Source organism: Equus caballus, chromosome 6, assembly GCF_041296265.1.
Source record: "Equus caballus isolate H_3958 breed thoroughbred chromosome 6, TB-T2T, whole genome shotgun sequence".
In the NCBI taxonomy this organism is placed as follows: Eukaryota; Metazoa; Chordata; class Mammalia; order Perissodactyla; family Equidae; genus Equus; species Equus caballus.
Window position 1 is genome coordinate 55,156,298 of NC_091689.1, and position 25,480 is coordinate 55,181,777.

Genomic DNA, 25,480 nt, shown 5'->3' on the forward strand with positions numbered 1-25,480 from the left:
AGTCAACACAGAACTGGAAAATATAAAAAAGAACTAATCAGAAATGAAGGATACGATACTGGAAATGAAAAATTCACTAGGGAGACTCAATAGCAGAGTAGATGATACAGAAGAATGGATCAGCGAGCTGGACAAAAGTCTAGAGGAAATCACTCAAGCTGAACAGATAAAAGAAAAAAAATTAAAAAGAACAAGAACAGTCTAAGGGACCTCTGGGACAACATCAAGCACACTAACATTCATATTATGGGTGTCCCAGAAGGAGAAGAGAGAGACAAGGGCTGAGAATCAATCTGAAGAAATAATAGCTGAAAACATTCCAAATCTAAGGAAGGAAACAGACACCCAGGTACAAGAAGCATAGAGAACACCAAACAAGATAAACCCAAAGAGGCCCACACCAAGAGACATTATAATTAAAATGTCAAGAATTAAAGATAGAGAGAATCCTAAAAGCCACAAGAGAAAGTAAAGAAATTACATGCAAAGGAAACCCCATAAGGCTGTCAGCTGACTTCTCAGCAGAAACCTTACAGGCTAGAAGGGAATGGCATGATATATTTAAAGTGCTGGAAGAAGAAAACCTGCTGCCCAGAATACTCTACCCATTCAGAATGGAAGGAGAAATAAAGAGTTTCCAAGACAAGCAAAAATTAAAGGAGTTTATCACCAAGAAAACCGTCTTACAAGAAATGCTAAATGGACTTATTTAAGTGGGAAAGAAAAGACCACAAATAGGAATAAGAAAATTATCAAAAAAAAAAAAGCAATAAAATCACTGGTAAAGGCAAAAATACAGTAGAGGTAGCTGATCAACCACCTATGAAGATAATATGAAGGTCAAAAGACAAAAGTACTAAAATTACCTATTTCCATGATAAGAGGGTAACAGATACACACACACACACACAAAAAGGTTGGATATGATATTGAAAATATAAAATGTGGGAGGAGGGGAGTAAAAGAGTAGAGATTTTAGAAAGATGTCAAACTAAAGAGACCATCAACTTAATATAGACTGTTATATAGGTAGGTTATTATATATGAACCTCATGGTAATCACAAATCCGAAACCTATAATATATACACAAAAAATTAAAGAAAGGAACCCAAACATAATACTAAAGAAAGCCATCAAACCAGAAGGGAAGAGAGCAAGAGAAGAAAGGAACAGAGAAGAACTACTAAAACACACAGAAAAAAAGTAACAAAATGGCAATAAGTACATACTTATCAATAGCTACTTTAAATGTCAATGGACAAAATGATCCAAACAAATGTCATAGGGTGGCAAATTGTATAAAAATAAAGACCCATATATATGCTGCATACAAGAGACACACTTCAGACCTAAAGACACTCACAAACTGAAACTGAAGGGATGGAAATAGATATTCCATGCAAATGGCAATGAAAAGAACTTTGGGGCAGCAATACTTACAGCAGACAAAATAGACTTTAAAACAAAAGCTATAACAAGAGGCAAAGAAGGTCACTACATAATGATAAAGGGAACAATCCAACAAGAGGATATAACACTTGTAGATATCTATGTACCCAACATAGGAGCAACTAAAAATATAAAGCAACTGTTCACAGACATAAAAGGAGAAATGGACAGTAACACAATAATAGTGGGGGACTTTAACACTCCACTTACACCAATGGGTAGATCATCCAAACAGAAGATCAATAAGGAAACATTGGCCTTAAAGGACACATTAGACCAGATGGACTTAGTAGATATATACAGAACATTCCATTCAAAAACTGCAGAATACACATTCTTTTCAAATGCACATGGATCATTCTCCAGGATTGGTCACATATTAGGCCACCAAAAAGCCTCAATAAATTTAAGCAGATTGAAATAACACCAAGCATCTTTTCTGGCCACAATAGTATGAAACTAGAAATCCACTACAGGAAGAAAATCAGAAAAGTCATAAAAATGTGGAGATTAAACAAAATGCTAATGAACAACGATTGGGTTAATGAAGAAATCAAAGGAGAAATCAAAAAATACCTGAAGACAAATGAAAATGAAAATATGACATGCCAAAATCTATGGGATACTGCAAAAGCAGTTCTAAGAGGGAAGTTTATAGCACTACAGGCCTACCTCAACAAACAAGAAAAATCTCAAATAAACCTTCTAACAGCGCACCTAACAGAACTGGAAAAAGAAGAACAGACAAAACCCAAAATCAGTAGAAGGAAGGAAATAATAAAAATCAGAGCAGAAATAAATGAAATAGAGACTAAAAAAAATAGAAAATAGAAAGAAATCAATGAAATCAACAGCTGATTCTTTGAAAAGATAAACAAAATTGACAAGCCTTTAGTTAGACTCACCAAAAAAAGAGAGAAGGGTAAAATAAATAAAATAAGAAATAAAAGAGAAGAAATCACATCAGACACCTCAGAAATACAAAAGATTATCAGAGAATACTACAAAAAGCTATACACCAACATATCAGATAATCTAGAAGAAATGGATAAATTCTTAGAATTACACAAACTTCCAAAACTGAATCAAGAAGAAATAGAGGATTCACCATTGGTCAATAGACTGATTACCGGTAAGGAGATCAAAATAGTAATCAAAATCTCCCTAAAATAGAAGTCCAGGACCAGATGGCTTCCCTGGCAAATTCTACCAAACATTCAAAGAAGACTTAATACCTATCCTTCTCAAACTCTTCCAAAAAATTGAAGAGGAGAAGAAGCTTCCTAACTCATTCAACAAAATCAACATTACTCTGATACCAAAACCAGACAAGGACAACACAAAAGAAGAAAATTACAGGGCAATATCACTGATGAACACTGATGCAAAAATCCTCAACAAAATACTAGAAAATCAAATACAACAATACATTTAAAAGATCACACACCATGATCAGCTAGGATTTATTCCAGGGATGCAGGAATGTTTCAACATCTGCAAATCAATCAATGTGATACACCAAATAACAAAATGAAGAATAAAAATCACATGATCATCTCAATAAATGCAAAGAAAGCACTTGACAAGATACAGCATCCATTTATGATAAAAACTTTGAATAAAATGGGTATAGAAGGAAAGTATCTTATCATAATAAAGGCCATATATGACAAACCCACAGCAAATATCATTCTCAATGGAGCAAAACTGAAAGCTATCCCTCTAAGAACAGGAACCAGACAAGGATGCCCACTTTCACTTCTCTTATTTAACATAATATTGGAAGTCCTAGCCAGAGCAATCAGGCAAGAAAAAGAAATAAATAGGATCCAAATTAGAAAGGAAGAAGTGAAACCGTCACTATTTGCAGATGACATGATTTTATATACAGAAAACCCTAAAGCACCCATGAAAAAACTTTTAGAAATAATAAATGAATATGGTAAAGTTGCAGGATATAAAATGAGCATACAAAAATCAGTTGCATTTCTATACACTATCAACGAAATAGCAGAAAGAGAAATTAAGAATACAATCCCATTTACAATTGCAACAAAAAGAATAAAATGCCTGGGAGTGAACTTAACCAAAGAGGTGAAAGATCTGTACATTGAAAACTATAAAACGTTGTTGAAATAAATTGAAGAAGACACAAAGAAATGGATAGATATTCTATGCTCTTGGATTGGAAGAATTAACATCGTTAAAATGCCCATACTTCCTAAAGCAACCTACGGATTCAATGCAATCCCTATCAAATTCCATCAACATTTCTTCACTGAAATAGAACAAAGGATCTTAAAATTTATACAGAACAACAAAAGACCCCGAATAGCCAAAGGAATCTTGAGAAAAAAGAACAAAGCAGGAAGTATCACACTCCCTGATTTCAAAATATAATGCAAACCTTTAGTAACCAAAACAGCATGGTACTGGCACAAAAACAGACACACAGATCAATGGAACAGACCTGAGAGCCCAGAAATAAACTCACACATCTATGGACAGCTAATTTTCAACAAGGGAGCCAAGAACATACAATGGAAAAAGGAAAGCCTCTTCAATAAATGGTGTTGGGAAAACTGGACAGCTACATGCAAAAGAAAGACAGCAGATCATTATCTTAACCATACACAAAATTAACTCAAAATGGATTAAAGATTTGAATGTAAGACCTGAAACCATGAAGCTTCTAGAAGAAAACATAGGAAGTACATCAGTCTTAGCAGCATATTTTCAAGTACCATGTCAGACTGGGCAAGGGAAACAATAGAAAAAATAAACAAATGGGACTACATCAAACCAAAAATCTTCTGCACAGCAAAGGAAACCATCAACAAAATGAAAAGACAAACTAACAATTGGGAGAAGATATTTGCAATCCATATATCTGATAAAGGGTTAATATCCAAAATACATAAAGAACACATACATCTCAAAACAAAATAACTAAAAACTCAATTTAAAAATGGGCAAAAGATCTGAACAGACATTTCTCCAAAGAAGATATACAGATGGCCATAGGCACATGAAAATATGTTCAATGTCAGTAACTATCAGGGTAACGCAAATCAAAAGTACAATGAGATATCACCTCACTCCCATCAGAATGGCTATAATTAACAAGACAGGAAACAACAAGCATCAGAAAGGATGTGGACAGAAAGGAACTCTCATATGCTGCTGGTGGGAGTGCAAACTTGTATAGCCACAATGGGAAATAGTATGGATATTCCTCAGAAAATTAAGAATAGAAATACCATACAATCCAGCTATGTATATTGCTGGGTATTTATCCAAAGAACATGGAAACGTGAATGCATAAAGATACATGCACTCCTATGTTCATTGCAGCATTATTCACAATAGCCAAGACTTGCAGGCAACCTAGGTGTCTATCAAGGGACAAATGGATAAAGAAGATGTGGTATATATACACAATGGAATACTACTCAGCCATAAGAAATGATGAAATCTGGCCATTTGTGACAACATAGATGGGCCTTGAGGATATTATACTAAGCAAAATAAGTCAGAGGGAGAAAGTCAAATACCATATGATCTCACTCATAAGTAGAAGATTAGAAAAACAACAATCAATCACATAGAGACAGAGACTGGATTGGTGGTTACCAGAGGGGAAAGGGGAAGGTGGAGGGTGAAAGGGGTGATTAAGCATGTATGTGTGGTGATGGATTGTAATCAGTCTTTGGGTGGTGAACATGATGTAATCTACACAGAAAAATTTATATAATGTTATAAACCAATGTTACCTCAATAGAAAAAAAAAAAAAGAAAATGAACAGGTAAGAAGAAAAAAAAGAACTCTGTCTTCCAAATATTGGAGATCTGTGTTCTGATTCCTGGTTATGATCACAGAGGTGCAAACAAAGAGGTGGCGGCCATTGTTGTTGCACCAATCTCCATTCTTGCAAGGCCCTCCCCCTCTGCTGAGATGACATTTGAAGATGTAAAGGGTTGGTAACACTTCCAACCCCTTCACTGTTCTTTTTTTTCCCTTTGAGAGCCAGACATTGAAGACTAGGATATTCAAGCAATTGCACACATGGGAGAAACTAGAAAGTCACCGCACATGCCCAGGGGAAGGCAGAGGCTCAGAAAAGACCTGAGAAGACCTTAAATTTACACCTCAGGCAGGCTGATCCTCAGCAGAGACACAGCCTACAACAATAAAAACAAAAACAAAATCTAGCAAACCCTGTGGAATGGGGAATTCTCTCCATTCCCCACGTGATTCCTGGAAATACTACATTAGATTCAAACACCCAGTTTTCAACAAACAATCACAAGGCTTACAGAGAAACAGGAAAGTATGGTCCATTCAGAAAAAATAGAATAAAATAAACCAACAGAAACTGTCCCTGAAAAAGACCTGATGGTGGATCAAGTTGACAAAAGCTTTAAAACAACTGTCTTAAAGATGCTCAAAGAACTAAAGGAAGACATGGATAAAGTCAAGAAAATTACATATGAACAAAATGGAAATATCAATAAAGAGACAGAAAATCTTAAAAAGGAACCAAAAAGAAATTCTAGAATTGAAAGGTACAATAACAAAATGAAAAAATTCACTAGAGGGATTCAAAGGCAGATTGAGCAGGCAGAAGAAACAATCAGCAAACTTGAAGTTAGGACAATGGAAAATATGTCTGAGAAACAGAAAGAGAAAAAGATTAAAGAAAAGTGAACAGAGCCTAAGGACCTGTGGGACACCATCAAGTAGACCAAGGAAGCATTGTGGAAGTCCCAGAGGACAAGAGAGAGAGGGAGAGGGAGAGGTAGAGAAAATATTTGAAGAAATAATGGCCAAAAACTTCCTGAATTTGATGAAATACATGAATATAAACATCCAAGAAGCTCAATAAACTCCAAGTAGGATGAATTAAATAGATTTCCACTGACACACATAATAATCAAAATGTCAAAAGACAAAGACAAAGAATTTTGAAAACAGCAAGAGGAAAGTGATTTGCCACCTACAAGAGGTACTCAATAAGATTATGAGCAGATTTCTCATTAGAAACTTTGAAAGCTGGAAGACAGTGGGCTGATTATTCAAAATGCTAAAAGAAAAAAACTGCCAACCAAGAATCCTTTGTCTGAAAAAGCTGTTCTTCAAAAGTGAGGGGAAAGTAAGACATTCCAAGATAAACAAGAACAGAAGTAGTTTGTTACCACTAGACCTGCCTTGCAAGAAATGCTCAAGGGAGTCCTGCCAGTTGAAATGAAAGGACACTAGACAGTAACTTGAAGCCATATGAAGAAATAAAGATCTCAGCAAAGGTAAATATGTGGGCAATTATAAAGTCTATTTTATAATTATAAAATTTATAAAATATTTTATAAAATCATAAGATCATTTTAACAATGGTACATAACTCCACTTTTTGTTTTCTGCATGATTTAAAAGATTGATACAGTAAAAAATTATTAGCCTAAAAGCTAGTATCATTGTAACTTTGGTTTGGAACTCCACATTTTGTTTTTGAACATCTTGTACATTGTGTGTCCAAAAACTTAAACTAATGTATAAGACATAATTTCATAACATCAACATCTGAAAGGGGTGGGGATGGAGCTATGAAAGGAGCACGTTTTTGTATGTTGTTGAAGTTAAGATGGTAAAAATTAAATTGTGTTATAACTTTAGGATGTTAACTGTAATCCCCATAGTAACCACAAAGAAAATAGCTAAAGAATATACACAAAAAAATGAGAAAAATTTTAACATTTCACTACCGATAAATCAATTAACCCCCCAAAGAGACTGCAATGTAGGAAATCAGGGACAACAAAGCTATAAGGCATATAGAAAACAAATAGCAAAGCAACAGAACTAAATCATTCCTTAACAGTAATTACTTTAAATGTAAATGGATTAAATTCTCGAAGCAAAAATATAGATTGGAAAATTGGATTAAAAGATATGACCTAACTATATGATGTCTACAAGAGACTTAGGTTAGATCTAAAAATGCAAATAGATTGAAAGTGAAAAGGTGGAAAAGGGTATTCCATGCAAATAGTAACTAAAAGAGAGTAGGAGAGGCTAATACTACTAATATCAGACAAAGTAGACTTTAAATAAAAAAAGGTGACAAGAGACAAAGAAGGATATTATATATTAATAAAAGTTTCAATACAGCAAAAAGATATTACCGTTGTAAACAACTGTACACTTAAAAACAGACAACCAAAATATATAAAGCAAAAATTGACATAATTTATTGGAGAAATTGACAGTTCTGCAAAAATAATTGGGAGATTTCAATAGTCCATTTCAATAATGGATATAATAACCAGACAGAAGACAGGTAAGGAAATAGAGGGCTTGAACAACATGATAAACCAACTAGATCTAACAGACAAATACAGAACATTCTACACAAAAACAAGAAATTACACATTTTTCTCAAGTGCACATAGGACATTTTCCAGGATAGACTGTGTTTTAGGCCACAAATTAGTTTCAATAGATTTAAAAACACAGATAACATACAAAGTCTCTTCTCTGATCACAACAAAATGAAGTTAGAAGTCAATGATAGAAGAAAAACTGGAAAATTCAGGAGTTAGTGGAAATTAAACATTTAAAACAACCAATGGATCAAAGAATAAAACATGAGAGAAATTAAAAAATACTTAGAGATGAAACAAAATGAGAATACAACATACCAAAACTTATGAAACACAGTGAAAGCACTGCTAAGGAAGAAGTTTATAGCTACAAACAGTTATGTTAAAAAACAAGAAAGATCTGCGGGCTGGCCCTGTGTCCTAGTGGTTACGTTTGTGCACTCCACTTCGGTGGCCTAGGGTTCACCGGTTCGGATCCCGGATGCAGACCTAGCACAATGAGTCAAGCCATGCTGAGGTGGTGTCCCACATAACAGAGCCAGATTGACCTACAACTAGACTATACAACTGTGTACTGGGGAGCTTTGGGGAGAAGAAGAAGAAGAAAAAGAAGATTGGCAACAGGTATTAGCTCAGGTGCCAATCTTAAAAAAACACAAAAACAAAAACAAGAAAGATCTCAAAGCAACAACTTTACTTTACAACTTAAAGAACTAGAAAAAGAAGAATTAAACCCAAAGCTAGCAGAAGGAAGGAACGAACAAAGAGCAGAGATAAATGAAATAAAGGATAGAAAAACAGCACAGAAAATCAATAAAACCAAAAGTTGATTCTTTGAAAAGATCAACAAAATTGATAAACTTTTAAGTAGATGGCCTAAGAAAAGAAACACCCAAATTACTAAAATCAGTGAATGAAAGTGGGGATATTACAACCACTTCTACAGATAGAAAAAGGATTATAAGGGTGTACAATGAGAAATTCTATACCAACAAACTGAATAACCTATATGAAATGGACAAACTCCTAGAAACACAAAACTTACCAATACTAAACTACAAAGAAATAGAAAATCTGAATAAACCTATTACTAGTAAGGAGATAGAATCAGTAACCTAAAATTCTACCAGAAAAAAAAAAACAACCACCCTGGATCCAATGGCTTTACCAGTGAAGTCTACCAAACATTTAATGAATAAATAACACCAATCCTTCTCAAACTTTTCCAGAAAGCTGAAGAGGAGGAAACACTCTCAAACTCATTCTATAAGGTCAGAATTTCTCTGATACCAAAGCCAGACCATGAGACTACAAGAAAAGAAAACTACATACCAATATGCCTTATGAACATCAATGCAAATGTCCCCAACAAAGTACTAGCAAACTGAATTTAGCAGCATATTAAAAGGAATATACGCCATGACCAAGTGAGATTTATTCCTGGAATGCAAGGATGGTTCAACATATGAAAATTAATATAATATACCATATTAACAGAATGAAAGAAGAAAAACACATGATCATCTCAGGTGATGCAGAAAAACTTTTTACAAAATTCAATAGCACTCTTTCACAATAAAACACTCAATGAACTAGGACTAGAAGGAAACTGCCTCAACATAATAAAAGCTGTATGTGAAAAACCCATAGCAAACTTCATGCCCAATGGTAAAAGACTGAAAATTTTTCCTCTAGGATCAGGAACAAGGCCAGGATGACCAATTTCACCACTTCTATTCAAGACAGTACTGGAAGACTTAGCCAGAGTAACTGGACAAGGGGGGAAAAGGCATCCACATTAGAAAGGAAGAAGCAAAATTATCTCTGTTCACAGATGATATGACCTTATATGTAGAAAACTTTCTAGATTCTGCAAAAAAACTGTTAGGACTAATAAGTTATTAGTAACAATAAATGAGCTCAGCAAAGTATCAGGATACAAAGTCAACACTAAAAAATCAGTTGCATTTCTATACACTAGCAATGAACAATCAGAAAAGGAAATTGAAAATATAATTCCATTCAAAATAGCATCAAAAAGAGTAAAATACTTAGGAATTGGCGGCAGCCTGGGCTCATGGGTTCAGATCCCAGGTGTGAATACACACCACTTGTCAGCCATGCTATGGTGGTGACCCAGATATAAAGTAGAGGAAGACTGGCACAGTTGTTAGCTCAGGGCTAATCTTCCTCAAGCAAAAAAAGATGTTGGCTAAGGGCCAACATCTCAGCAGAAATAAAAAGAGTAAAATACTGAGGAATTAACCTAACCAAGGAGGTGAGAGACTTGTATAATAAAAGCTATAAAATATTTCTGAAAAACATTAAAGAAGATATAAATAAATGGAAGCACATGCCATGTTTCATATTGGAAGACTTACTATTGTTACGAAATCAATACTACCCAAAGCAATCCAATGCAGTCCCTATCAAAATCCCAATGATGTTTTTGCAGAAATAAAAAAACCCACTCTAAAATTCATATGAAGTCTCAAGGGACTCTATATAGCCAAAACACCCTGAAAAAGAACAAAGCTAGAGGACCCACATTTCTTGATTTCAAAACTTATTAAAAATTTATTTAATAAGATGAAAAATCTTATTAAAAATCTAATCAAAACAGTACGGTACTGGCAGAAAGTCAGACATACAGATCAATGGAATAGAATAGAGTGTCTAGAAATAAACCCTTGAATAAATGGTCAAATGAGTTTTGACAAGAGTGCCAAGGCTATTTTTCAAATGGGAAACAGACAGTTTTTCAACAAATGGTGATGAGAAAACTGGATATCCATATGCAAAAGAATGAAGTTGGACCCTTACCTAATACGATATACAAAAGTTAACTCAAAATACATCCATAACTTAAACGTAAGGCGTAAAACTATAAAAGCTCAGAAGAAAACACAAAGCAAAAGCTTCATGACATTGGATTTGGCAATGATTTCTTGGATATGACACAAAAGACATAGGCAACAAATGGAAAAATAGACAAATAGCACTTCATGAAAATTAAACAATTTTGTGCAACAAAGATATTACCAACAGAGTGAAAAGGGAGAATGGGAGAAAATATTTGCAAGTCATATAATCTGACAAGGGCTTAATATCCAGAATACACAGAGAACTCCTAAAACTCAACAACAGCAACAAAAAACAACCTAATTCAAAAATAAGCAAAGGTCTTGAACAGAAATTTTTTGAAGAAGATATACAAATGGCCAAGAAGCACATGAAAATGTGCTCAGTGTTAGGGAAATGCAAATCAAAATTACAGTGAGATATCACTTCACACCCATTAGGGCGGCTAATATCAAAAAAAGTGTTGGCAAGAATGTGGAGAAATTGGAACGCTTGTGCACTGTTGGTAGGAATGTAAAATGATACAGCCACTGGGGAAAACAGCGTGATGGTTCCTCAAAAAATTAAAAATAGAATTTCCATGTGATCTGGCAATTCCACTTCGGGGTATGTTCTCAAATGAATTGAAAGCAAGGTCTCAAAGTAATATTTATACACTCATGTTCATAGCAGCATTATTCACAGTAGCTAAAACATGGAAGCAACTCAAGTGTCCATTGACAGTCAAATGCATGAGCAAAATGTGGTACATACATACAATAGAATATTATTCAGCCTTAAAAAGCAAAGAAATTGTGACATACGCGACAACATGGATGGTCCTTGAGGAGATTATGCTAAGTGAAATAAAGCAAACATAAAAAGAAAAATAATCTATGATTTTGCTTAGAGTAGTCAAAATCACAAAGACGAAAAGTAGAACTGTGGTTGCCAGGGGCTAGAGGGAGAAGAGAATGGAGAGTCACTGTTTAATAGGTACAGAACTTCAGTTCTACAAGGTGAAAAGTGCTCTGGAGGTACATGGTGGTGATGGTTGCACACTGGTAAGGATGTACTTAGTGACACTAGACTATACACTTAAAAATAGTTAAGATACAAATTTTATGTTATGTGTATTTTACCGCAGTAAAAATATTGAGAAAAAAAGAGTGCACACAAAGTGGCTGGCAGAACTTGGGACAAAGGGGACAATCAATAAATGATTATCCTTCCCTCCCTCCCTCCTGCTTCTTCAGGAGGAGGAAGAGATCTCTTCCTATCATTGCCATACAGCACAGACATTGGTGCAGCCCTCAGGCTTCAGTGCTAGGCGCCTGCTGCCCTCTGAAGCCAAGAGAAGACTCACTCTGCGGGAGGATAGAGGTTTTCGAGAGTAAAGATTTAAGGCAAGTTAAAGTCAACTATCAATTGTCTTTTACTTAATATACATTAGATCTACAAGGAAATTTATTTGAAGTATCTGGATGCGATGTGGGAAACGAAAGAGGAGAGTTTCAAGAGGGGCTTGTGTCAAGGGGAATGTTGACCCATGTAGTTCAGAGGGACACGTGGTGGGAACATTTGTAGGTATTGTTATGAGAGGTTTTGGTAGTTAGAGGGGTGACATGGGTCCCAGATCCCTGAAGGCTAGAAAGGGAGATGTGGAAGGACCAAAATCAAACTGCAGATATTTCTCTTCTTGCTTGTCTCCAACCACAGGCAGGACATCACTGCCCAAAATGCCCTGTGGTGGCTTGTTCATAAATACAGGACACAGGCAACATGCTTTTTCTTTGATATCCAAAGATTCTCAAGGTCTAAAGCATAAACTGGGGTTCAGTTAATAATAGCATCCCCAAAGTGTATGCATTGATATTTGCCTCCAATTTTTTTTAAGATTGGCACCTGAGCTAACATCTATTGCCAATCTTTTTCGTTTCTTCTTCTCCCCAAAGCCCCCACATAGTTGTATATTCTAGTTGTAGGTCCTTCTGGCTCTGCTGTATGGGACACCACCTCAGCACGGCCTGACTAGCAGTGCTAGGTCTGTGCCCAGGATCCAAACCAGTGAAACCCTAGGCCACTGAAGCAGAGTGTGCAAACTAAACCACTCGGCCACGGGGCAGCCCCGTTTGCTTCCAGTTAAGTTAAAATGTATTTAGCTGTTGATCTTTCTACTGCCACAACCCCTCTTTGCTTCCTTCCTAAAGTCCATCCACAATGCCCACGTTTCTCTGGCTTTCTGTAAAATGTGCCAGGTTTGTTGATGTTGTTTGTTCTTAGGAGACTGGTACCTTCAAAAGTTAGGTTCCTGAAAGCATGAGCAAATTTAGGGGTGGTAACATCTTCTCCACTTTCAAGAAATATCTTCAGCATGTGTCCAAAAAGCAAGACTCCATCCAGGTAGGCGAGAGAAAAGTCATTTTTTGCCTGAATGAGAAAGGAAAATCTTAAAATGAGTTCCAAAAAAGAGATTCTGATCTTGAACCTAAAGCAAAACATTTTTGGGGTCAGCAGGGTAACTGGAAAGATAAGGGAATATTAGAGGAATTGTAGAGTGTTAAAGGAGACTTTTGGAAAATATTTCTTGGGCCAGGGCCCTTTATTATCCCCCTGTACACTTCTGCTTTCTCTCCAGATCAATAAACTGAGAACACTGCCTTTAGGGAAGTAAGTAAAAGCGGTTGGACTTCCTTCCTATGAGGATAAACCATATAATTTCAACCAGGAAGGACAACATACAGCATTTTCATAATTCTTTTAAGATTTTATATAGAAATAACGCTTGCTTATAGTTTAATGCTTTCACTAAAGAGTAAAAGGGAACAAGGATAGAAACAGCCCGTGCCTTTCAGCAGCCTGAATGGGGCAGGACGAGTTTTGATCGGATGATACTGTTGAACCTGCTTCGAAGACAGTTCTGATTGGGTGTTACTTCAGGCCACAGATGTCTGCCCTGGGGAACGTAGAGGTTATATATGAAGCTTACCAGTGAGAAATCCTTAAAGAAAGAGCCATTTGAGGTGGAATTTTCAGGAGGCAGTGTCAGAACAAGGACGTTTTTCATGTAGTCAGGGGCTGTGACATTGTCCGTGAAGTAGTGGTTACTGTAATAAAAAGCACAAGTTCCTCATGAAAAGTACGTTCCTCCAAAAACAGAGATGGAGCTTCTACAATTCACACAAACCATAAGATCAGCCTCGAAATAGTTTAAAACACTTTTTCTCCAGTAACCTGTAAACTTTCCACTTTCCCTGGACAGGCTTATTTTCTTCCACACCTGCTAAGATGAGTAAGAGAACTAAGCTGGCTTTGGTTAACATACACAAATGCAAAGGAAGATCAGAATACAGATGCTTCTTTGAACGAGAATTTTTGGGGCTCTGGATATGTGAGCTAATGTTTGCTTTCAAAGCTTAATGACCCTTGGTTTCTACCTGAAAACTTTCTTTTCTTCAAATGTTCATAAGAATTTAGAGATATCGGGGTATGACAGAGAGAAATTTTATGAGTTAAATTTACTTTCCAGATGATGAAACACAAGCATGAAAAGGCCAAACATTTTCTCTAACACTGTAAGCTTCTTGACATTAGCTTATTGTTCCTTGGCTCCTCAACTCCTAGACAATATTTGGCACATTGTGGACTCTCAATACTGTCTTGGATTGTGCTGCAAACATATGCTTTCTAAGCTTCCTAATCACCTGAATGTTTTAATATACAGAGAATCTAACATGTCTGAACTACTACAACGAGGCTGACCATCATTTAATACTCAAACAGTAAGTGAAACCTTCTATGTACTGAGAACTGTGTTGAATGTTTTGCTCATATTATCACATCCAATCCTAAAAACACCCCTCTAAAGTGGACATTTTTATTCTCATTTTACAAATGAGAAGATTTCATCTCAAGATACTAAGTAATACCCAAGAGTCAAATGAACCAAAAGTGTCAGAAGTGGAATTTGAAACCAAGTTATATCTAGTTCCAAATGAATCTCATGATCTTCCCAAAACATAGCCAGGTGTCCTTTGGGAATAGCGACAAAGAAATGTCAACACTTTGGCAATTGATGGAGGATTTGCTAAAAGTAAAATTATACCAAGCCGGCTACATTGAGGACTCCTTCCAGAGGGCAAAGCAGCTATTGAAAGCAGTTATCAATGTGATTGCAGGAATGAAGTGTTGCTAATTTTGCCTTCTTTCCTGTATTCCGAAACTAAAATGCTAAGTGGATTCATTAAATTATCTTCATGACCAATTAGTGATCAAATAGGACTGTGGTTCCTATGCTTTATTTGCTTTAACACTGTGAAAAGTAAATGACTAGGCAAATATGGGAAAGATGAAGTGCAGCAATAGCTTCAGGTCTGAGTACAGACAGGTAATGATTAATGATCCAGGCAGATAAGTGAAGTCATGTGATCTAGCTTGATGGGGGCAAGGGGCGCAGGTGAAACAGTGACATCTTATTTAAGCTTAGTCTGGCTCAAATATTACCTAGGCCTCGTTTGTTAAAAGGGGCTCCAGCCATATTAGAAGATGAGTGGTAAAAATAGAGGGTGTGATAAAAAGTAGTTTCTGCTCTCCAGAATTTTCTCTCCTTAGTCTCAGAGAAATACAGAGGAAAATACCACCACCCAGTGGCTATGCCACAGAGAGCAAAGAATAATTGTGTAAATCAAATTCAATTATCTGGAAGTTTCCTCTTACCAAAGACAGCTGAGGGAAAAATAATCTAGGACCAAAGGCCATTAGCAACTGAAGGCAAAGATATGGCCCACATTCTCAGAAATAATATTATTGTGTTATTAGCTGATTTATCACTGCTGGAAAAAGACCTTAAAATCAGGGTGGAGACCAGGACCCTGTGTTGATTGACCATGCCTCGTGGATACAAGGACATGTGGATTTAATGGGGTTTTCATAAAACTTTTGTATTTAGACATGATAGTGATGTCAAAGGTATACATCTCTGCTAAGGCTACAATTGCTTAAATAAGAATGCCAGTGTGATGAAGAAGGAATAAAACATTGGTTAAAATGGTATCGTTATACTGAACCCATTAAGAGGCTGTGCAGAGCAAGAGAAAAGAGAATGTGTCTTCTGGAAATCCTTGGAGTATTTCCTTTCTGAAAGGAGGAGAGGTCTTCTAAATATTGTACCTACTTGAATAGATCCACTAGAATAATGACAATGTCTTCAGCCACTGCCCGGTCACCCTTGAGGGAGTGGATGACATCTGGTCTACCACACATGAGAATCACTGGAGGAGAGAGAACAAGACAAGGAGAGAAATACACAATGGTCTACACACAAACAGGGAGGGAACCAGGGACCTGAACTGAACCCAATATGTCCATGCTACGTTTATTTTTTAAGATTGACATCAATTCCTCAAATTACCCCCCTCTTTTTTTTCATTTACGGTCATAGAGTCAGAATAGAACTGCATGGGATCTTAAAAAGAATCATCTAGTCCATTCCCTTAATTGTATAGACTTAAGGAGGTTGAACCCACGATGTCAAAGGGTTAAAGAACTAGTAGATGACAGACATAGCTCTAATATTCAGGTTTATAAGTCCTAGTTCAGTGCTTATTCCACTACACCAGGCTGGAATAGATACAAAAACTATTTTCATTGATACGTGAATTGCACCTCACCATTTGTAAAGTAGTTGAAAAGATATAGTATAAGTTAATGCGAGAATTTAAGCAACTTTCCTTGGGTTTTGTTTCTAGCTTCTTAACTCAGAACTCAGTCTCATTGATTTCAGTGGTAGCGTCCAAGCTGAGTCTACAAGGTCTACTCCTCATTGCAACCAGATTTCCCAAATGCATGCCTATATGTGTACGAGGAGTTGGGGGACACTTCTTTAGATCCTTTTTAAAACTATGTTGTCCAGTTGAATTGTAAACTCTCCAGTGACATGAATAATTTTATACTTTTTTCCCATATCTTGGTCAATGCTTTACAAATAGTAGCTTGTTAATATGGCAAATGCTTAATAATGACAGTAGGTGGTGATTTGAGCGCTACCAGGATATCCTGCCAAGAAACATCTTCTCTTGTAGGAAATTCCCCCAGTTGATTTCTTTGCTACTGATATGATCTTATTTGTAAAGAGAATTCTGTGGAAAGTGAAACAAATCATCTAATAACTTAGTGACGATGATTTTATCCCATCAGATTTCACACTTGGCCTGTAACTGGGAGATCACTGGGCAGGTGATTCACAGAGAGATCAAATGAAAGCAAGACAATCTTTGCTTACCTTGCTATTTTGCTTAAGGCCAGATATCAATAAATATATCCGCTTGGTCACCAGGGGATCAGAGTTCAGAATGTGTGAGGATTAGTCACAAATCCAATAATATATTGGATTGAGGTAAACTGGATTTTAACATTACCATTTCTTTTATGATGTTAATATAATTTCTCAACACTACTTTTCTAATTTTTATCAGAGGATAAGGTTTTAATCAACAAAAGGAACAATATAATGGAGTTGCATGCAACTACTGATCTCCCAAAATAGACTAAACATATAGAGGTAACAGTGATAGCTCTGTCAAAATAAATAAGGAGGTAGTAGTTGTGAAGAAGAAGCTGGTAAAAAATTATCTTCGTGTCTTCTTACCATTGCTTTTCCTTTTGTGGTTCGATAAGATACCCTGAAACTGGTCATCTCCTCTCAACACATCCTTGAAGATAAGTTCCTGAGAAAAATAGGAAACTCCAGCCTCCAGAGCATTGAGGTACCTAGAACAGAAAAAAGAGAAACTCTAAGAAAGCAGTTTAGTTTGTGCGTGGCCTTCCATGCCATTTGCTTTGCTTCCATGCCATTGTTTTCAGATCTGGCCTGGGTTTGTTCATCTAAAATTCTTTTCTGCTATTAACACAACAGACGATACACACCATGATACCAATGGTTAGGATTGTGGACGTCTAATTTAGTGAAAGCACAGGGGAAGTTTTAGGGAATCTTCATGTATATATATAAACAGTAGACATTTGGTGAGTCCCTCATAGTGGCTTCCTACTGCTTGCACATGGAAGGTTCCACTCTGCTCTATAAACCAGCCCCATTATCACAGGTAAGTTAACACCTTTGAACGTATAGTGCAAAAATTCAGAGTTGGTAGGAATAATTTCTCTTCTTGTGTGAAATGGACTTTTGTGTGTCCTAAGTTCACCCCAAAATTTCTAGGATGAGGCCTTAGGGTTGGTTCTTACAGTTCCCAAGATGTGCATTCCTGGTGGTACCCTCTCTTAGTCTTCTGCATGCTTATGCGGAGAGAGGCTGCAGAACTAAGCAGCATCCTGGAGGGACTGACAGTGACCCAACGAAAGGATTCTCTCTGCCACCTTTGCTGGAGTTGAGCGAACCTTGCTATTTTATTTTAGCAAGGATACCCAATATCCTGTTCTCTCCCCACCCCCAGCACCTTATTCCTCTGAAAAGCTGTGAGAGAAATTATTTCTAATTGTAGGTATAGTCAGAATGCACATTCTCTGGTATAGTATCTTGCACAGTAATGTGAAAGCATTAACTTCTGGTTTTCATTTTCCTTATCTGTAAATTGGGGATCATAGTACTTGTTCTCTTTTCTTCAGAGGGCTTACTGTGGAGAAACAATAAAACTAACATGAAAGTACTTTTAAAATTAGAAAGAGTTTTGCAAATGCAATATATGCTGATGATATTGATGATACGCTCTCTCCTTTAGCCCCTTTGCTTTCATTTGTGTGTAAGAATGTGGGCTAGTGTGTATTCCCAATGCTGTTACAGATGGAGGGTGCATCTGATAATAACCAGCTAGCCTGCCATAAGTCTATGGCTTCTCTCCAAGGCAATTGCCACAAAATGTTAATGATCCTGCTTACCAGAAACAGTCCTCAGACTCGGAACCATTCTTGAAAACATATGCAGTGCTCCAGGAAAAAGTTTTGAATGGTAAATTATTGGCCTTCCAAAAATTAACCAAGAAATACATCAACTTCCTAGCTGGAGACATCAGCCTGATTAAAGTTTCTTTGTAGTCACATGACAATCCAAAACTTCCAGCTGAGATCATTGGATAGTTCAAATCTGTGTCAAGGCTATGCCAAGAGGTGAGAAAGAAACCAATATCGGGATTAATTTAAGCAGCACCAATAAGATCCCTCTTTACCCTGCTTCAGCATGTGAGTATAAAAGGTAGGAATGAAATAGTGTCATTCAAGCAGGTTTCTGACCTTATAGGTATCCCTTAAAACATTTATCAAGCATAAGCTGTGTTTTAAGCACATTCTAGGTGTTTTCACGTATACGTGGTTTGGTTACTTTGATTTTATTCTAAAATGAGTTGTCATTTGGGTTGTTATCACATCTAAGCTGGGACACATGGACTTTGGGGAGTAGGGCTAAGAAAATAGAGGATGGACCACTGTAACTACCACAGTTGTTGTAAAGCCCAAAAGATCCCCTCTACACCTTCCCCGCCATGCATTGCCTTGTTTCCGGCTCTTCTATAAACTCTCTTTGAGACAGACATCAGCTGATGATTTTAGAATTTTCCTTCCCCTGCTCAGTACATGAAGCTTCTTGTGGTTCCTTAAACCTATCAAGCGTTATTCTCCATCAGGGCCTTGATGAATGTAAATAATTTTTTTATCAGCTTCTTCCTCACAAGTACTACCTCCTTATTTATTTTGACAAATCTACCACCACAGACCTATCACTATTACGTATGTTTCGTATATTTTAGGAGATCTGTAGTTGCATGCAACTCCATTATATTGTTATATAGATAACAAATTAAAGTACTTTGCACAGTGCCCTTATCAACTTAGGAAAAAAAGCTTCCAATATATTCTAGAATAAAAATATTTCTTTGGCTTTGGGAAAATTGTCCTCCTCCCTCTCATTCATTTCACTCAGTGTAATTCTCATCACCACAAAACACTTTGTTCTGCCAGATCACACCTTCCTCCATCAAAATCCCTCCCACGTGCCTTTCTTTCACTGTTCAGTCTTCCCCTGAATCAAAGATCACCCTTCGTCTGCACAGAGAAAACTATGCTGAAGGATCCCTTGCAATGGATTTGGAGAGTAAACATTAGACTTCTGAAATTTCTGTTGGAAAGTCTACATCCAGCACCTCCCACCCAGACGTACAACAGACTCAGACGTTCAGGCTACTGTGTATCATAGACACACCATGGAAGCACTTTGTGAGCTCATCTTCCATACCAAAATGCAGACAAATATGGAATCTTACTTTCCCTCAGGAAAACTTTCCTTGATACCCAAGGCCAGGTTATTATTTGGGTGAGTCTCTGTTTAGTATCTGTCACCTGTAGAATGCAAGCTCCGTGAAGGCAGGGACAAAGCCTGGCTTGCTCTCCTCAGTATCTCCAGTTTGTCTGGTTCATATGTAGGCGCTCAGTATGTATTTGATGAAGGAAGAAAAGCAACACCCTCTTCCAGCTTCAGTGCTCCATTGAAAAGTTTCACAGATGTCCTGCTTGTCTCAAGCTGCCCATGTTCACAGTCAAATTTATCTTTTATTTTTATTTCTCAAAACTTCTCTCTATTCCGTTTCCCATTTCTTTTAGTGATTTGAGATCTCAAAGCCTTCTTGACTACTTTCTAATCCTCATCCCACTATCCAATCAGTTATCAAATGCTATGGATTCTACCTTTAAACATCTTCAAAAGCTGTCCTCCTTTGCCAGGTCAACTGCTTTCATGCTACTTCAGGCCTCCTCTCTGCTCTGCTGAATTTCCTGTCATCAGTCTCCCCTTGTGTGCTCCAGTCCTTCCTACACTCTCTTGTCCATTATTCTTCTGAAAGTTGAGCTGCATTGTATGGCACTTCCCTGCTCAATTAGAGTGGTTTCTGATGCAAATCTAATTAAACACATTTCCCTTACCTGGAACTCATGACCTCCCAAATATGACCCTACTTAATTTTTCCAGTTTTGTTTCTATTATTCCCCTATACCTCTCTAGTACTCCAGACTCACAAATTTTCTACACTTCCCTGCTTCTTTGCTTTTGCACATAATTCTTCCTGTGCCTGGCTAGGAGGCTTATTGCCTCATCTCTGCCCATTAAGATTTTACCCATTCTTCAACACTCAATGCATATATCATCTTCACAAAGTCTTCTTGAAACTTAACTCTCCCAACCAGAGGTGATTGTTTCCTCTATGCATCCCACAGCATCTTGTCTGTACTTCTCTGATGGAACCCGTCCCACTCTGCCTTGTCTTGGTCACCAGTGTCCTTGCTACCTTCTCTATTTTGTAGGACAGGGACTGTGTTTTACTTAATTCTCTCTACTTTGACAAAACCAAAATGCTTCTTTGCACATGGAAGGTCCTCACAAATGGCGATCAATTTTCCTAATCCTCCTTTCCCCTGGGCACCCTCTACAGCAATATCAACAAGTGGTCAGATAAAATGACAATTGGGAATGAGTGCAAGGAAGAGTAAGATTCCATATTTGTCTGCATTTTGGTATGGAAGATGAGCTCACAAAGTGCTTCCATGGTGTGTCTATAATACGCAGTAGCCTGAACATCTGAGTCTGTTGTACATCTGAGTGGGAGGTGCTGGACGTAGACTTTGCAACAGAAATTTCGGAGTCTAATCTTTACTCTCCAAAATCTATTGCAAAGGATCCTTCAGCATAGTTTTCTCTGTGCAGATGAAGGGTGATCTTTGATTCAGGGGAAGATTGAACAGTGAAAGAAAGGTACGTGGGAGGGATTTTGATTGGGCAAGGTGTGATCTGAGAGAGCAAAGTGTTTTGTGGTGATGAGAATTACACTGAGTGAAATGAATGGAAGGGATGAGGACAACTTTCCCAAAGCCAGAGAGATATTTTCACTCTGGAATATATTGGAAGCTTTATTTACCAAGCTGATAAGGGTACTGTGCAAAGTACTTTAATATGTTATTTATATAATCCTCAATAATGCTATGCAATAGGTGCCTTGTTCCTTTCCCTGTTCTTTGAGCTCCAGGGATAGAACCGAGTCCTGATAAGGCCCGAGGGGCTGCTCTTCCCTTTGTGTTTCTATACACTGTGCCCAGACCTGTGTGAAGATCTCCTTTATTAAACCTTTCAAATTATCCAAGTTCACTGTCTTCGCTGTTTCCTATCAGGACTCTGACTGTTTACCTGTACCATGTTGCCTCCCAAGCTCTGATGTTAGTAACTGAACCTGAACAGCTACAGTCATTCACCCCACACTGAGCAAAGGTAGAGTTATCTGGATGAGGGAATGACAGTTAGAGAGAGGCAGCAAAATACAAGGCCTCACTCCCCTGACTGTGTTGCCCCGACCAGATGCTGTTTGATAAATCGTTTAAACAGTGACATCATGTCCTGACTTCAAATCACAGTGGCATTAAGATAACAAGAAACCAAACTACTTACTACATCTGGAAGGTGGAATATGTACATGAGGGCCCCATGAGGGCACAGCCCATTCGTTTTTCCCTCTGTAGGAGAAAAAAACCCAAAACTAGTCTTATTTAATCCCTAAAAGTAAAAACATGAATCAATGAACAGGAGAGAAGTGGCAAAGGAAGGCTCCCAGAAGGTTAGAAAATGGGCCTCTTGAGACATTAGCATGTAGAGCAGAAAGGAGCAGCATATGGTGCCTTGGGCTGGGCAAGGGCCAGCTAAGGGGTAAAAAGGACTGAGCAAGAGGAAACGCTGCAGGAGGCGGGGAAATGTACTCCACTGAAGGCGAGCTGACTGACCCTGGACCTCCTCTTTCCCAAGAGGAGGATGTTGAGTTGGGGAGGAAGGACTGGCTGACTGTAACATTAGCAATATCTGTAGGCCAGATTGTGGGGAGACTAGATTTGGAGGTGTTTGGAGGGAGAGGGCAAGTTTCAGAGGGAACAAAATGCAGTGTGAGCTGTTTTGTGATTATAGGTCTTGTTTTCTACTATTTCTCAAGAGGAATGTACTTAGGAACATCCCATCCCTGGTTTTAGAGAACCAGGTTATATCTCCGTCTCTAGAGGTAGAAGGAAGAAGCACACACTCCTAGAAGGGTAAAGTGGAGTTTGTTAAACTCCTCTTGCTCACTCCTCACCCTTGCAAGATTGAGAATGACCGCTGCAATTAGCCGCTCTTCCTGACATGAGTGTGGCCTTTGTGGTTGGCGTGATGTTACTGATTAAAGCTTTGGAGCCATGACTCTATGGCTCTACCAGTGCTCTGCTTCCCAGAGAGCCTTTTCTTAGGTTTCTGTAGTCTCGCACACCTACTTGCCTCTAGAGAGCTTGAAATGCTCTTTAGCTCCATAAAGCCCTGGCTGGGTTTGGGAGTAGAGAGGAGAGACTAGGCAAGAATCTGTCTCTTCCCATTTCTACCCTTTGACATTATAGTTACTACTTTAAAGTTAGGTTTCAGATTCAGCCTTTAAGCAATTAACCTGTGACCACATAGATGGTAATGACTTGAAACAGAGATCTCTGGTTTGGGGCTTTGGAATATATTTTTTAAGCAGACACCTCATGTATTTCTTGAGGGACATAAAGGCAAACCAATTAATACCAACATTTAAATTTTAGAAAAGTTTTAAAAATTATTTAAAACAAAATAATCCCCCTTCATGCAACTGAAAATGTACAGGAAGGACACAGCTAAAGTTTTCTCTGCTTTCCTGGATTCCTGGAGGGCCTTGTCGTTTGGGATACACATGAGTATCAAGGCAGGGTACCCTGTCTCCAAAGCATTCAGCTGCGTGGCTGAGATGACGTGAGAGATGCTCATGGACAGTGTCTAAGTTTCACCCTGGGATCTTCCTGTGCCAAGAGGGTGTGAGCTGTACCTATAAAGGCAGATACTTACTGAAATTATCCTGAGCAGGTCAAGGCCTTCACAGGTGCTGCTCCGACAGTCGCTTGACTTATAAATCAAACCATTCGAATAGATAAAGGTAGCATTCACAGTCACATTTATGCCTGTTATCCAGAAATGAGGGAAAAGAGAAAAGTAATGTTATTTTTTAGTAGTTTATAGAAGTCCTGGGATTTATCTTTTGCCAACTGATCCTAGAAAAAAAGAATATCTATTATATTACCAAGTTTAGGAATATTTGAGTTCTGGGTTTTTATATTAGTCCTGTCACTTCTTTCCCTTCTCTATCTCTGTCAACAGCTTTATTGAAGTATAATTTACCCACCATAAAAATCCCCCATTTTAAGTGTACAATTCAATGATTTTTGGTAAATATATGTATTTGTGCAACCATCCCACAGTCCAGTTGTAGGGCATTTTACGTTCACGACTCTCTTCATCCTCTTTTCTCAATTCTGGACTCAGCGAGTTTCCTATATGAGTCTTGGGAATGTTAGGAAAGCAAAGACATAGGCATTAAGATATTTGTTCTTTCATGTCCCCAAGGTGCTGGTTCTGTTTGTTGCCAGCGTGCACGCTGACACCTTTGTGGTCTGCCCCCAAAGCCAAAGTGAACCGTGCCCATTCTGGCTCAGGGTCTTTGGATAATGGAGAACACTCACCTTCAGACAAAGGCAAGAGCGTTGATGGTTATATCCCTGGGTACTGCTAGGCACCACATTTTGGAAGGGAAATGAAGAGACAGTAAAACCATTTGACTAAGCTCTGTCTCTTACATTTTGATCTCCTTCCAATAAAAAATATTCAGGACAAAAGTCTTATTCCTAAGCAGAGACATACATAACTTTGCCAAACCCTTAGAAAGGAAGTCTGGAAACCTCAGTTGCTAGTCTGGGAGCCTGAGATACTTTCTGTGTGTTCTTGCACAAGCCATTTTAATTTCTCTAACTTGGTTCACTCACCTCTAAAATGAGATTAAAACCAGGTTGGTCAAATGTAATACTTTTAAATATCTTTAAAAGGGTAAAGTATGTCAACAACAGAAGTTATGGTTCTGAAAATAGGGCTGGAGACCGTCTTGGAGGGCAGCAAGAGGAAGTGAAGTGGAGGCCAGGGCACAGTCCCAGGGTGAGAACAGGGTTTCAGGAAGAAGACCACACTTGTAGCCAACAATGTACAAACTAGCTCCTTTCCCTCGACCTCCTGTGCCTATGAGGGCTGTGCTTCCCCTACCACCATGAGGGACACTGAAGATGATCCACATAAAAATCCTAGGGTCCATGCAGCCCATGAAGGGCACAGGAAAACCCAAGTGTAAATCCTGCACAGGGCTGGGAGAAGGGGAACCAGCATCTATTGAGTGTGATCTTAGACAAGTGGCTTCACCTCTGGGGTCTCAGTTCCTTGGCCATTTATTGATAGGATCAAACTGGGTGATCTCTGTGCTTATATGCCTGGCACTGGGCTATGGATTTTTGCATTCATTATTTCACTTCATCTTCCCTTGAACCTATGAAGTTAATTAATATTTTACCTTCCTAATTTAAAAAGGAGAAAATGGAGGTCTAGAGAGGTAGATTAACTTGCTTAGGGTTCCACGGTTGGCAAGAAGTGGAGCTGGGTTTTGAACCTAGGGTAGTCTGATTCTAGAATCTGATATGCTATAGAACAGCAATTCTTGAAGTGTGGGCTATAGACTCCTGAGGTACCTTGAGACCTCAGGAGGTCCAGGAGGTCAAAACTATTCTCAATATTATATTAAGAAATTCTTTGCTTTTTCCACTATCTTTCTCTCACAAGCATATAGTGGAGTTTTTCAGAGGCTACGTAATATATATTACTGCAATAGATTAAATGCAGAAGCAGATATGAAAATCTAGCCATTTTCTATAATGTCTGACATTAAAGATTTGCAAAAATGTAAATCAATACCA

At 37.8% G+C, this 25,480-nt stretch overlaps 1 protein-coding gene across 4 annotated transcripts in view; it reads right to left on the reverse strand.

Annotated features, from left to right (window-relative positions):
• The window catches only part of GUCY2C (guanylate cyclase 2C), a 156,974-nt gene that overhangs the window by 45,820 nt on the left and 85,674 nt on the right, over positions 1-25,480 (reverse strand). For all 4 annotated transcript variants that reach the window (XM_070269968.1, XM_070269970.1, XM_001501698.5 and 1 more), the window contains 7 exons: positions 23,538-23,650; positions 22,107-22,171; positions 18,563-18,778; positions 17,316-17,437; positions 15,843-15,939; positions 13,659-13,776; positions 12,964-13,099 (listed from right to left, as the gene is read on the reverse strand). In XM_070269968.1, the coding sequence (XP_070126069.1) occupies positions 12,964-13,099; positions 13,659-13,776; positions 15,843-15,939; positions 17,316-17,437; positions 18,563-18,778; positions 22,107-22,159 (742 nt within the window). In that variant the 5' untranslated portion in view covers positions 22,160-22,171; positions 23,538-23,650. The remainder of the gene's footprint in view (positions 1-12,963; positions 13,100-13,658; positions 13,777-15,842; positions 15,940-17,315; positions 17,438-18,562; positions 18,779-22,106; positions 22,172-23,537; positions 23,651-25,480) is intronic.